The sequence below is a fragment of the Larus michahellis genome, chromosome 9, assembly GCF_964199755.1.
Source record: "Larus michahellis chromosome 9, bLarMic1.1, whole genome shotgun sequence".
Lineage (NCBI taxonomy): Eukaryota > Metazoa > Chordata > Aves > Charadriiformes > Laridae > Larus > Larus michahellis.
In genome coordinates, this window is record NC_133904.1 from 39,600,530 (window position 1) to 39,615,437 (window position 14,908).

A 14,908-nucleotide genomic window follows, 5' to 3' on the forward strand; every position below is an offset into this window, starting at 1 on the left:
AAAATTTCATTCTTGTGGTTCGTCAAAAGAATCCTAATATGTAGGCACTGTAACCTGTAATGCAAGCTAACAGGTATTCTCATTTACCTTGGTTTTTATGTAACTGCCTGGATAAAGGCCCTTTAAAAGATAAAACTGGCCTGTAATACCTCTCTATTTTCTATAATCTGTCATTTTGAGAACTGTAACCTCTCTTTTAAAATCTTATAGTGGAAATACGTAATATCATACTCATTACACCATTTTAGCAATTTACCTTTTCAGGAACATGTATTTACAATATTCTTAAAAGTCAAATGTCACAGTATAATCATGTTTCGTACTCTTGAGTGTTTGATCCTGTGTACATTCTGCTGTGAATCCATCAAAGAAATTCTACCAGCATGGATTGATTGATCCACATATGTATTCAAAAACATGTCTTGTGCCTTGTTGAAGGTGTAAAGGTACGTTTGTCATCGGGAAGATTCTGGACCGTGTCGATGTTGGCCAGTGAACTTCAGCCGTGAAGTGTGTCTGTGGCTTTTGGCTTGCAGACGTCATAGTGCCACGTGATTCTAAATGCAAGATCCTCCTTCAATTTTGTCAGAAACAACTGAGGGCAACTTGCACCCCCAGCAGAAGTGGCGTGGTTGTGCTTGCCTGGGTCTGCGGAGCACTTGCACTGTGCTCAGCTGATGGAAGAACAGAGAAATGGGTTGTACAGGAACCACCAGCAGCAACAGTCACAGATGCTCTTACTCAGCTGGGAGCTCATGTGAACGGGGCACAGTTCAAAGCACCTGAACTGCAAGTGGGGTCATTACTTCACATCAGTGTCTGGCTCCCAAAGCAAAGAGCTGGCAAGCTCGGGAGAGTTGAATGCTCTTCTCTAGGAAGTGCTTGAGTCAGGGTACTCAACAGAAAGGCCACAGAGGTTCAGGCTAAGACAAAACTCTGGTGGCAGCTGTGTGGCCAAGACCACCCTTGTTCTTGCTAGCTGTGTAGTATCGGTGCCCCTTCACTTGCTTTCTCAGCTCAGATCTTGTGGCTTGAGTCAGAGGAACACCAAGATGCTCTAAACTTCTTTGGGTGCATGCTATGGCATGAGATGTAGATGTGGACCTTTGGGAAAAGAGTGCACTAAAGAAGCTTTCTCACTTACATAAAACAAAGGAAAGAAGGTCCAAAGAAAGTTTTTATTTCCAAAAGAATATGTGGTTGGTATGGTCAGCCTTGAACGTGTCCTTTCTTGCCACAATTTCTGAGCACATAGCATAGGAAGTTATTGCTTAAAATTAAATATCCTTTCCCAAATTCTCTGGGAGGGCACTTGCCAGCTGTGAAAACCATCCATCTTCCTGTAGACGACCACACTATATTTCTGCACCAGAGCCTGTTCTGTGAGGCACATTTCTGTACCTTATTTTTTTTCTGCTAATGTACAACTTTGAAGGCAATCAGTCCTCCAGAATATGCTGAAATAGGTCTCCAAATTAATTCTTTCATAGTATGTTTGAGAATCACCACAGCAGGCAAAAGCATTTGAAGAAAAACTGCTCTCAAATAGCTCAATTAAGAATACTAAATTGTACTTACCTATATGGTAACTACAGTCCTTCAAAATGGATTATCCTTGTAGATTTTCCACTAAGTAGTTGCCTTTTTCACTTTCTCCTCTTCTCTTTCTCCTCTTCTCTTTCTCCTCTTCTCTTTCTCCTCTTCTCTTTCTCCTCTTCTCTTTCTTTCTTTCTATTTTTTCTTTGTGGTTATTTCCTATATTCTGGAGAGAATCCCATAGTAAAAATACATATTCACAGGGGTAGTGGCTTCTGCAGTGTTTTTTGTACTCTTGGGGAGATAAACCCGGTGTGTGTTTGTGGACAGGGTTGGTACTGCCGGCAGGAATTCCCATGTCTCAAGTACCCGCGTAACAAGGCGCACAGGGGCTGATCATCTTGGAGGAGCCCCAGGTACTGTATTGAGAAATCACCTTTCCTCAGCATTACTCTGAACCTCTGGGAGGATAGTTTAGAATTCATCTACATTATATTGTTTCACTAAAAAATTGCTGGAAATCTTGCTGTGTGGTTGAAAATCTTCCAGTACAGAGGGTATTCAAATACACACTTTCCTGTGGTTGATATTTTCTGTGGATATGTGCAGTATTTTGTCATACAGTGCTTATATGTAGTTCCTTTCACTTCTTAAATCACAACGTGGTTTTTACAACATGGTTCTTTGTCTTCTTTCCGTAGGCATTTCCTATTTAAACATGGATCTGGGTCTTCAGCTATCTTCAGCGCAGCCAGTCAGAACTATCCTTTAACATCCAATACTGTTTACTCTCCACCTCCTAGGCCTCTTCCTAGAAGTACCTTTTCTAGACCTGCCTTCACTTTTAACAAACCTTACAGGTGTTGCAACTGGAAGTGCACTGCCTTGAGTGCCACTGCCATTACGGTTACCCTGGCGCTGTTGCTAGCCTATGTTATCGGTAAGCCTCTCTTGCTTCTCTATGCTGAATTAGTCTTTACCTTTTCTGTTCTGTCGTCTTGCTTGCTTTTACACTAATACAAATCATGTTTTACTAATGATGTTTGCCATTGGGTGCTTTGTAAATTCTGGCGAGCAAAATGCTGGGGTGGCCAGAAGTTGGATACAACATGTTAACCTTGATGCTGCCTAATAGAGAAAGAAGTATTATTCAAGATGACAAGTTCGTACTAGCACAGGACTCCTACTGATTTTAATTGCTGCGATATTTTTCTTAAATTAAACATTTGATTTTCACATTAAGCCTTATAACATTGTTGCTCTTAAAGAATTATTTGGAAAAGACTGATAGCTCTTACTTGTATTTTGTCTTGCTGTCTTTATTTCATTTCTTCAGTCTGATCACAATTTAAATCTTTCATTTTTTCCTCTTAATTCTTATATCATTGCCTAGAATGGCTGCTAGCTCTAAAAATATGTAGTATTTTACACCATGCTTTCTATTTTGCTGTCCTTTTGTTGAATTTAGGTTTCAGGAAAAAGTTACATAGATTGAAGTGCAGTTACTTAATTTCAAACCCATCTTTGTAAGTACCTAGCTTTGCAATTTTGTTATCACCATAGATTGGCAAGATTTATCACAGTAGCTAGAAACGCCTTCCTTGGTTTTGGAAGATAAATATATTGGAGGTGGGCTTGGAGTCAATGTGATTACAGTTGTACATGGGAAGAGCAAGTCTTTGACTTACTATATGATGTTTTTGATGAACGTTAATTATCACATTGGTTTTTCAATCTGAATTGAAAATATTACAAAACATTCATTATGTAGAATCTTAGCATGTGACCGTGGCTTCTGTCAACACAGGAAAAAGGTAGGCAGGAGCCAGAGTATCTCCAACATTTTATAGCTTGAATGGGAATAACTCTGGTTTTACCTGAAAGAGTGGTTGGTACTTGGAAAAACTTGTACAGAGATACAAGTACAGATACCTCCAAACCGATAAGTGGCCACTGGTTTTCTGTATTCTTTGAATAAATGTCTTTATAGTGAAAATTATTGCAATTTCAGTCATTTTTATTTTCCACTTGTTATTTTGTCCCATAGTGACAAAGTTGTGGTTACTGTCAGTGAGATGCTCATTAGGAGGGATTTTTTTCTAACATCCTATTCTAATGCAGATGGGAAAGCAGATTTGATCATTTCTGGTATATGATTATTTGAAAGCACCTGAGGATCTAGTAAGCTACATTAATTGCAGATTTACATAACAGCTGGTGAGCATATGCCCTCAGTTAGGACTGGCTGTATAATTTTTGCAGCCTCATCTGTTTGCTACATATATATCCCACCCACACCATTTCAACTTTATCTGGGTGAAGTGCTCTCTGTTTCATCCCTGCTTAGATTTCGGTCTGACACTGAAATTTTTTTAACTTTCTAGAGCTATACTGCTGTATGGCATCAGCCTGAGAAGGCTGTAAGCGCTCCCTGTCACTGTGAATTAAAAAGCTCTGTATGAATTGTCTGTGTTTGTCTTAACCTAGTAACATAAAGGCGTAATATGTTTTCTTTAGTTGCCCAGAACTAGGTAAAATGAAGATATCTGTGTATTTTCTAAATTATTAGTATTTCTAGTTATGTTATCTATAGAAAAATATAAATCTCTGAACCGGGAATTCTAATTCAGAAAATTTTTCAACATGCTCTTGTTTGCCCCAGAAATTTTTTATAAGCTTTCCTGCAGATTCAGGCAGTATTAGTTAGCTTATTCCAAATTAATATTCATACTGCCCATTTCTGGTTGGTTAAATATTTGAATACATTCATGGTCTGTTCTTATGAGTCAGGTACTTTAGTTCTTTCCCTTGTGTTAGGTATGAATAATAGCATGCAAACTATTTTCAAAGTTCACTTGCTCTGTAGGGTTTTGTATTTGCGTATCTTTTCACATCAAAAATTTAAATGTGCATCTTTTAAATAAGAGTAGTTGAATATATAAAACCAGGCTGTATGTAACACTCTGAAGTTAAAATTCACTCCCCCAGGTGTTTTCTCATTGCTCACCATGATTCAGATCCCTCAGTCCCCCTCCAGGCAGGTTTCCTTCAGGTCAAAGGCAGTTATGTCTGAGCAATGACTACAGACTCGGGCCCAAACTGCAAAACAAAACTCATTTTAATTTCAGGATCAAACTTAACCTGAGATCAGTTCAGTGGTTTTTACTGGAAGAATAAGGGAGACTATGTAAAATGCAAAATTATTTGTACCATTGTATTTTATGGCATAGTCTGCATTAACTTATAACGAGCTGTGATTTCAGGCCAAACGAAGGTAGATCAAAATTTAATGTTAAGCTTTTTCTTTCCCTTATCTAATAGCTTAAATGTGCTTTCTCAAATATCTTGAACTGCCATCAGATGCATGAGCTACATGTTACTGTTAAAAATAGGCCCAAATCTCAGCCTCAAGTCAGAACATTCCCAAAGCTTGGAAACCCAAAGCTTATTCCAGATGAAAAATTTGCAAGTGGCTCTTATACTTGTAACGAACTGAGGCCTGTGCCAGAGTTCTCTAAGCTGTGATTTCTTTTAAGTCAGAAAGTAAAGTAGCAAAATGTTTTTGTTCTTGTATTTTTCAGTCTTTGCCTATTATCAGTGAGACTCAATAGAGAAGCTTTTACTTGAAAACATGTACTACTTCTGTATTTTTTCTCCTTTGAAGTACTAGTCAGTTAAAAAAATATTTTCTCTTCATGTTTCCATTTTTTGGCTTATAATCACCATGTTTATTATTTGGGCCTTTCTGGAGTAAATTTGACTATTATAGTTTCTAAAGTCATAGTAGGGTACTCCAGAAAAACCTCATTTCATAAAGTGGCTGTTTGATCTTCACGCCGTATATGTGCTGAATTATTTTCTATCGAATAAAAGCATATATGCTTTTATTTTTCTTCTGTAGTTTCATATACGTTGAGAACCATCATGCATTCATGGCAATCTGGGGCACAGTTGCTTGAACTTGCCCACAAAGAGGACAATAAGGCAGGTGAGCCGTTGGGCCACTCACCGGGGAGGTGATGTTGGTGCAGGTCATCGAGAGCCTGGCCAGGGCCGTGGGAAGGGGACCAAGCCTTGGGTTAAGGCAGAGTGAAATTGCCAGTGAAGCGAAAAACTGACCAGGGAAAACAAGTTATTTGCTCTTCAGACAGCAATGTGAAATGGGCAAAATCTGCCTGCTGGCAGTCTTGGTGTCTGGAGGGCACATGAGCTGTCTGTGTTTTAAAGATTTATGCAAATCAATGCTCAAATTAAAAAAAAATAAATATATATATAGAGAGAGAGGGGAAAATTTTTGAAATCTAGTTGCCTTAAAGTTTTTCTATTTTTTATTGTAAAACAGAAACAGATAAATCCCAGGCTATGTGTTGAGGTATATTTCTCTGGTATGAGGTGTTTGAAAGGACTGAGCTGGATCCGTGTCACTGGTCCAGGCTCAGAGACTTACAGAGATGGCACCTTGCAAAAGGACAGCGTGGAAAAGAAAACTGACGTTTTTCTAATACTTTTAAAATAGTTTATTTTAGCTGATAAGGAAGATGAGGACTAGCAGACACTGTATACATACTGATGTCCAAAGGCTATAACAGGTGCTAAGCTGTCTCATGAAAGACAAGAACATATCTGTTTCATTCAGTTCAGTCAATAGCTGCGTCTTTCTGTTCATCTGTTGGTCTGTGTTGCTATAAGGAGTATAAAACAGGGTACCATTGTGGAAGGGTATAGTAAATATTCTCTTTTTTTAATCTCATTGTAATAAAACCTAAGAAGCCATTAGAAATTAAAGAAGAAATTTGGCCAGAAATTTAAGAGTAAGCAAGGTAAATGCAAGAGATAGAATAAGAAATAGAATATTTTTTTCTGTAATTTTTCAGCAGCACAGCATTTTCTTGAAGTACAATACAATGTTTGATGTGGCTGCTTATCTAGTCAGTTATTTTTAGCCCATTAGTAAGTAGGATTTTTCTTCCATGATACCTTACCATTTTATCAGCACCTGATTTGGACTTGCAAATGACTGGTCCTATTGATCAAAGGTGCTGACCTCCTACGGCTCCTATTGATTTCAGCAGGAGATGCAAATGTTCAGTGCCTCTGAAAATTGCATCCCATGTTCTTAGATTTAACCATCCCTGACTACAAAATGACTATTTTATATACAAATGAATTCTCAAGTATGAATATGAAGTTGTCCCTATCCTTCATGATATTATCACTATTTATGAGCATGCACTGGAGATGGGTGTTGGGTCTTAAATTATATTCATACAGAGGATGAGGAAATTAAAACCCCTCTGCTGTCTGCCATTGTGACCCGTCATTTCTCACACTGTGCACAAGGCAGAGGAGTGACGGTTAAACATTGGGAAAGGCCAGGCCAAATTTTAAGGATGCATGTATCTCAGTGCATAGATTTTATAATTGGTTGCATAGCTTTATACAATATAAAATAGAAATCCTTAACTCTGAGAACTGGAAATCGTGCAGAGAAGGCTCAAGGGGAAAATATGCTGATTTTACACTGAAGAATATCATGGTATAGTAAACCTCGCTAAACGTTTCAGGTATGCATAAAAGCTGCGAGGCAGATGTGCAACTCTGAAATGTTGTTGAACTCCTTAGTGGGGTAGCTCTCGCTGAGACAGGTACATCAGGGTTTCACAGCTGGAAATCATGGTGTCTATTCGCTCTGAGCCTGGGTCTTCCTGAGGAAGTTTATATTGTCACAAATCTTCAAGTACACTGAGGAGGAAGCCTGACAGCACTGTTCTGTTGTCTCAGATTAGGTTTTCTTTGTTCCTAAGTCTAACATGTGACTCAGTAATGAAAAATGAGACCAGGCTCGTCATTATACATCCCAGTAGGAGGACTGCAGGAGGGGAGGGGGATATTTCCGTTCTTAGGTATAAAAATATGTTAGGTATAAAGAGAAGGCTGCTTGAGAAAGAGGACAATGCTTGAGAGTTAAGATGGCTGTAACAAATATATGGGAAAATCCTTAGTTCATGAAAGGCCATGCGTGGTCCAAAATAACTTCAATATTGATTTTAACTTAAAAAAAAAGATTCTGAAGACTGAATCAAATATGAACTGTTTCAAATTTGGTTAGAGCAGAATGACATAGCATTTTACTTACAAAATAAGCTTACAAAAGAAGAACAGCCCTTATGTAGGTCAGGACCAGAACTTTGATTCTGACTCGTATTTATGTTCAGGTATTTTCATATTTCGTCTCCTTTACAGTGCCCAACAGGAACTGAGGCACTCGTGCACCCATGGCTTCATGCCACAGTGCAAACCAGTTTTATAAGCAGAACCTGCTAGCAGTTATAGAAAATAAATACTTTTCTGGCACTTGGTCAGAGCAGGTGCAGAAAGAATAGTCAGCTGCTGATATACATTCTACTACAGCTCTTCTGAAGTCTAGGCTTCAGGGGAATGATCTACTGAGATTTTGTAAAATACCTAGAAACAGCAGAGAGAGCTAAACAAAAGCCTTTAGTGGAGGTCAGCAATTTGAAGAGACTTCACATTTGTAGGATTTTTGTCCTCTGAAGTTCATCTTGCAGCTTGATGAGTACTTACTACACAGGACTTTTTTGACGTCTCCCCACTACTAAGAGTCTCTTTTGCACTGGAGCCAAGCCTCTTATTCATATTCTGCCAAACGTGTAGCACAGGAGTTGACAAGCTGTGCTTACACAGAAGGTAGATAAGAATAAATTAAATTAGATCATTGGCTTCGTAGCAGATGGCGGGTTAATCCAGTTTACAAAGCAGGTTCCGAAAAAAAATGCTTATATATTTGTGAATATTTACTCGAGTATGCTGCAGAATTGGGGGGGACTGAGTTAGTTTATGTGAAATTTCAGTTTGTTTTATTTAATTGTCGAACAAAGTAAGCAATCTGGCCGTTTACTTCAGAGGTAAAGACCCAAGCTTTGATTCCGAACAGGGCCCAACTGGTTTCACTTACAGCAGTAATATGAAGCAACCAAAAACCTGTCTTTGGATAGAGAAAATCGCTTAGATGGCATAAAGTCACGCTGGCCTTTCATGTCTTTGTTCTGCAAAGGAAATTTATGGGAAGGGTGGAAGATGTAGGCCTTTAATCTATCTTCTTCTGCAAGAGATCTGTTTTATACCTAATAATTATTTTTTACCTAAGAAGCAGAGTAAATTAGCCAAGAAAAGCTCTGTACTATGAGTAGAATCTTCTGTATTTGGGAGAGAGGCCATTTAAAGTTACCCTGAGCACCTGCAGCCTGGCCAGGGCTTGCAGTTTTTGCTGGCTTGCCAAGCTTTGGCATGGACTGTAAAAACAACAGCACTTCCCCAGCCTGAAGGAAGACCAAGCAAACTATTCGAATTGGTGCAAACGGATGACAAAATGCATGGTGTGTGTAATCTGGAAAAGACATATAGCAAGGAAAAAGGTGCATTACGTATTCAGTCCGTGCTTTGTGATGTACCCTCTGCAGCGCATGCAAATGCTGTCTTAGGAAATGAATAACAGCAACAATGGAAATAGCGTAAGGAAGCAACTGGATTATATTCATGTTTCTATAACCACTAAAAGCTTATTGATGTGTGCAGTTATGTTTTGCATCTAGTGTTGATCTGTTTCAAGTGCTGACATAATTATTTGCATTAGTATAAATGAAATGTACATTCATTAGTTACCAATCCCATTGAACTTTGTTCCTTTTTGTTGTTATTAACTCTTTAAATCATAATAATGTCCAGAAGCTCAAGCCAGGAGCAAGAGCCACCAGCTCTAGAGATGCCGAGGCATGTTGATTTTTGTTGTACCGTCTGTACGTAGAAGTAACGTGTCTTGCATTAATAAGCTCAAAGATCAGAGCTTAGGGCTTTGTCACCTGAGGGCAAGACCCTTTTCAAAGTATTAGCGTGGTCCCTTGCTGATTTCAAGTCCATGGAATATGAAGCAATCCAGGCAAGTCTCTGGCTTGAGATTTCACCATTAACACTGGTGTAAGCTTCTAGTATCTCTTCTGGGGAGTGGGAATTTACTGTCCAGTGGTGTGTCTCCAGAGCCCAGATCTCATGGTGAAGCAGGGGTTTGAGAATTCAGTAAATTTGGATCTCTTCTCCTGATGCCAATATAAAAAATTTAAATGTATGACAAATACTGTCACTTCGCTAATTTGATAGAAATGCTCTCGTTTTCTTGATTTAGATCATATATCTGTGGCTGGGTCATCCAGGAGTGCACGGATCTGGAATTAATTATTTTAGATTGGCAGCTCTGCATTCCTGTAGTCATTTTGGCAAGCCCTTGCCAGGAACCCCTTGAAGGCATGGGGTTTTGCTTTATAGTTTAACTTTTCAGCATGTAAGGGAGGCTTGTGAGCAAACACGTAGAAAATGGATAATAGACTGTAGGTTTCCTGTTTGTGTTGAGATTTTTTCCTCACAGTTTGTGCAAGTGCAAAAGAAAACAATGTACTTTCTATTGCAAGACCCATTCTAGATCACACTTACTTCTCCTGAGAGTCTCTGAGGTTCCTGGAGTTGATTCTCCATATTTGCTCTTTCATGATTCAGAAAGAGCAAATATATAGCCTTTTAGGCTCCCACTGTGGGCAGAACCTCCTCACTGCAAATTGCTGCATGTGGCTAAAGAGCCTGCTACTCGTGATTTGCTCTTTATGTGACAATTTCAGCTCCTCCGTAGGGGGTATCCTCAATCCCTGTTTTACTGGGTTATCGGTCTTTCCTGCTGAGTTACTTCAATACTAAGGCAACCTCTTCCTTGGAAGAATTTGCCCTCCTCAGTAAGACCTAGGTAATTGCCTAGAATGTCTGCAGTTCTATCATATTATGCTTAAAATAAGTTCCTCTGTAGCTGTCTTTCTCCTGACACCCTTTGATGCCTCAGATCAGAAACAACAGAAAGGAAAGCAGAAAAAAGTGAATGGCTTTGCAGGCAATAAATAACAACTGTATTTCTGTTAATATGTATTGTAGAATAATTGTGTAAATTTTAGATCTAGAGCCAGTTTTTTATCTGCAGTGTAATTCTAGAGTAAATCTATGGAGTCAGTGTTTTTAGTAAGGTTTAACCTAAGTGAAAGGATTTGGGAATGCAGTGGGCACAGTTTCACTTATAACTGGGTTGGGAAGGTGAGAGGTTTTACTTGGTGTCAGTGCTTTAATCAACAAACTCTGAGCTCTTTGACGGTTGAAAGCTGAGGGACAACATTGATGTAGCGTTAGAATCTGTCACAAATTATTAAATTCATTCAACTGTTATCCTTTTAAATGCAAGTATTTCCATTAATTGCTGTAGAAATTCATCACCCTGACCTGGCTGAGCTCCAAAAGAAAGTGTGGAAACTAATTAAACATTGAGTTTTAAGGTAAAATAGTAAATTGCTCATTAGACTGCTTGAAATTCTGATTTATTACTAACAGAATGAAGTAATACTTGACTTTACAGAAACTGGGTCATAGCATTCTCTCTTAGCCTGGCTGAAGGTGCCGTAGCTTCGACATCAATTAATTGGTCTCCATTTTTTTGCAGCAGTACACTTGTTTGGTTTAACCTGGCAACTCCAGCCTGTTGAAGGGCAGCTATATGAAAATGGAGTTAGCAAAGGAAATAAAGGAACAGAATCCATGGATACTACTTACTCACCAATTGGAGGAAAAGTTTCTGATAAAACGGAAAAAAAAGGTACGTGTGAATGAGAAGACAGACGGATTATGGATATTTAAACATTACTGTGGTTCAGATTCTGTATTTGCTACAGTTTGACAGTATTTTGAGTTCAGGTTCTATCTTCTCTGGTATAATTTTAAAACAGATATTGTCGTGGTTTAGCCTCAGACGGCAACAAAGAAACCACGTGCCGCTCGCTCGCGCCTTCCTAATACAGGAAGAATCGTAAGAAAAGGCAAGACTCTTGGGTTCAGACAAAGGCAGTTTAACAGGACAGTAAAGGGAACAGGCAAACAACAACAACAACACGGATAGGGGAATATACAAATGCGATTACGGAACCGCCGCTCCCCGCCGCTCGCCGGCCGGACCGGACCCGGGACGCCCCAGCCCGCTTTTAAGCAGCAACTTCCTGCCCCCTCCCCCGGCAGCTCAGGGTGGGCGTGGCTCACATGGCATGGAATACCAGGAAAAATTAACCCTATCCCCACCAGAACCAGGACAGATATGAAAAGCCCATAACCAGATTGCTTGTTTTAGCAGAACTCTCACTGAAATTAGCAACCCGCCCAAGCCATTAGGAAGTTAAAGTTCAACAGCAAAATAATCGCCCTTCTTTTGTGAGAGAAGAGAGATTAGAGCGTTTGGCTTCTGTCTTAAGACAGGGGAGGTGAGACTGTCTTCTCCTTGTTCAGTTCCTGCAAAGGGCTTGGTGCTGTGCCTGTCTTGCAGACCAAAGTCATCTTAGGCAAAGTGAAACTCTTTGTACTGACAGGTCAGAATATGCAGAGGGGTAAAAATCTTAATGCTTTTAAAGGCATCCAGTTCTTGAAGGCGTAAGCTAAAATACAGCATCCTGTCACATCCTGACTTAACCAGTCACAGTGAATCAGCTCACAGGAATCTACTGAGGTTTCACAAAGTGCCTGGGCCAGTCTGGCAGCTCCCTGCTGCCGGGGATGCAGTCGTGCTGCCGGGGATGCAGTCGTGCTGCCGGGGATGCAGTCGTGCTGCCGGGGATGCAGTCGTGCTGCCGGGGATGCAGTCCTGCTTTGCCCCGCTCTCCCTGTGCAGCTCCTGCAGCCCCGTGCCCACTGCAGGTATTGTCTCACGTACAACCGAGACACGTCAGTTCACAATGGCGGCTGAAAATTACTTCCTTTAAAAATGTGAATATGTAAAATGCGAATATGAACTGGCTTGTTTGAAGGGTCAGAGAAGTGCCAGAGCTGGCATATGAAAGGAGAGGGCTGTACAGCCAGGAGCGTGAAGCGGAGAGCATCACTGTCTCTGAGATGCACAATTCCTTTCTTTCAAGTCCTGTCATTTAATGTTGTTAGATCACCTACTTCAATATTAGTTGCAAGCTCTGTCCCATGCTTCCCATTGACCACCATGGTGATGCTTTCTGACTGTAAGAAGCAGATGGATAAATCAGGTTAGATCAGAGAAAAGTGAATGGGAGTAGAATATGAACCCTAGTCATTCCAGTTATTAGAAGGAAGTAAAATTGTACTGAGAGCTGCTCTGCAATGATAGAAGATTTCCAGAGCTTTCAAATTTCAGAGCAGCGATCTGATTTTATGTGTGCCAGGTTAAGATCTCTGACTGTAAATATAAGACAGGGTGGGACATTGTTGTACCAGTCCCTCCAGAAGAAAGATTACATCTCAATCAATAGTCTTACAAATCAATGTGGCACAACTGGATAAAGATCATATTAGATAAATGAGCAATAGAAATGTAGGTAAGGAGACAATGATCCATTATTTTGTCCCTTATAATGGATTGGTAGTGAATTGCAGTAAATGTTAGATAGACTTTTGTATTTTTGGCCTGGTGCACCATGGAAAATATCTTAAATAGCTCTTCTCAGCTGCATTAAATCATTTTGTCAATATATTACAGATTTAATAAAAGCTCTTCCAAAGCATTTTGTTTCTAAAGGAGGATGTGCAGGAAAAACATCAAAAACCTTAAAAATAAGGTGCTTGAAAGCAGAGAAAGGAATATGTGAGTCAGTAGAGACTCAAGGTAGTAGGTAAGAAACCAAAAACTTCACCCCGGGCAATCCCAACGTCTTGTGTAGCTACACGATTCTTCCACAACACTAAAGCACGGAGGGCTGTGACAGCAGAGCCCCTTCATTGAGGGCTTATCCAGCAGTTTCAGAGGTCAGTCTTGAATGTAGCTAGGCTATTGTCCCACTTGTCTCCTTTTGCCTTTTGGGGGTAACCTGCAATCCAGAGTTTATGCTAACGAGGAGCATACACTTGGGAAAACACAAGAAAAATGGTGTGGGCTTAGTACCAGGCATTACCACATGCATAGTCTGGCTGTGGTTAATTTCTGCTGGTTTTATTTCCTTCCATCACTTCTAATGTATATCAGTAATTTTATTGCCAGTGCTTGTACCAAATTCTCCATGCGGATGTGCTGGGAAGGAGGATTTGGAAACGGGCAACTCCTTTCACTACAGCAGGATACCACAGAAAGTTGGTACTTTACCTGTAAACTTGAAGCCTCTGATGTGATTTCACATGGATAAATAACTCCTGTTTGCTTTTCCAGACTTTGAAAGCGTATATTTTACCTAATCTTCTAATGAAAATCAAGTTTACACTCGAGCAAGTCGAATTTCTTTAAGAAGTCATTTTATAACACACTGACCCATGGCTATGAGTTAACATTTTAATATGCGGTAATGTGATTAAAAAAATTAAAAACCTATTGACGCTGGTATTTACCAGGGGAGTACAAGGAGATTGATTGTTTCAGGATCAGTAATAATCATCATATGGGTACTTTCTTGTGAAGATAATTGGCACCACGCTGTTCAGAGTTTTACTTTCTTGAAGCCAAAAGAAACCTGTGATTAGGAATCTATGTTCTGTTTTAGACTTGCAAGGCAAGTGTGCTTAGAAAGAATAGGGAAGAATTAATACCAGTTGGCAAGATTGGGAGCTGTACAAGGAATTGCATATAGATAATTAAATGATACTTTGTCACAAGAAAAATGTTGTTCTGAGAAAGATGTCTTTTAGAATAAGAACAGAACAATGTTGCAGCACTGTAATTTTTAAAGCTTATTCCAGACTTTGTCAAGAAAGAGCAAGGAAGTATACAAGGACAGTCTGTGAATAGTGTGTCTTCAGATGCCTTTTTCATACAGCCAAATATCTGCTTAGTTCAATTAAGCATAGAAACAGAGATAGATTATTTTTCTATAAAGAAGGGACAGTGGCTCAGTGAATGTGAGAACATGCACTTCAGACACAGCTCTTACAGTAGCCTTTTCATGCTGTCTGGTTGTGTGAAAAAATACTGTTTGAAAGGTAGAGATGCTGCAACTGTGCACTTTCAGTAGGTGGTAGATAATATATGTATTTTCCTGTTACCATTGTGAACTGCAGCCTGCGCTGCTTTGCTGTGTAATGGGATAAAAGTAAATCTAAGTGCGTCTGGTTTTTTTAAGGATTGCATAAAATTATTACTAAAAAAAAAGGCATTTTTTCAGCCAAATGTGGAAAAACTCAGAGATGTGTTGTTTTGAGACTAGCAACACTAACATGGTATTCGCCATAATTTGGTAACATCAATTCGTGAAAATACTCCCTGACTAAAGACATAATGCTTTTTATTTTTATTGGAGAAACAGGCCTTCTCACTTCAACCAACTTAAGAAGC

The 14,908-nt window shown here is 39.5% G+C and overlaps 1 protein-coding gene across 8 annotated transcripts in view; it reads left to right on the forward strand.

Annotated features, from left to right (window-relative positions):
• Positions 1–14,908, forward strand: part of TENM1 (teneurin transmembrane protein 1) — a 995,213-nt gene that overhangs the window by 845,965 nt on the left and 134,340 nt on the right. For 7 of the 8 annotated variants that reach the window (XM_074599876.1, XM_074599879.1, XM_074599878.1 and 4 more), the window contains 2 exons: positions 2,238–2,476; positions 11,084–11,236. In XM_074599876.1, coding sequence (XP_074455977.1) covers positions 2,238–2,476; positions 11,084–11,236 — 392 coding nt within the window. The remainder of the gene's footprint in view (positions 1–2,237; positions 2,477–11,083; positions 11,237–14,908) is intronic. The other variant, XM_074599880.1, reaches the window with a different exon arrangement.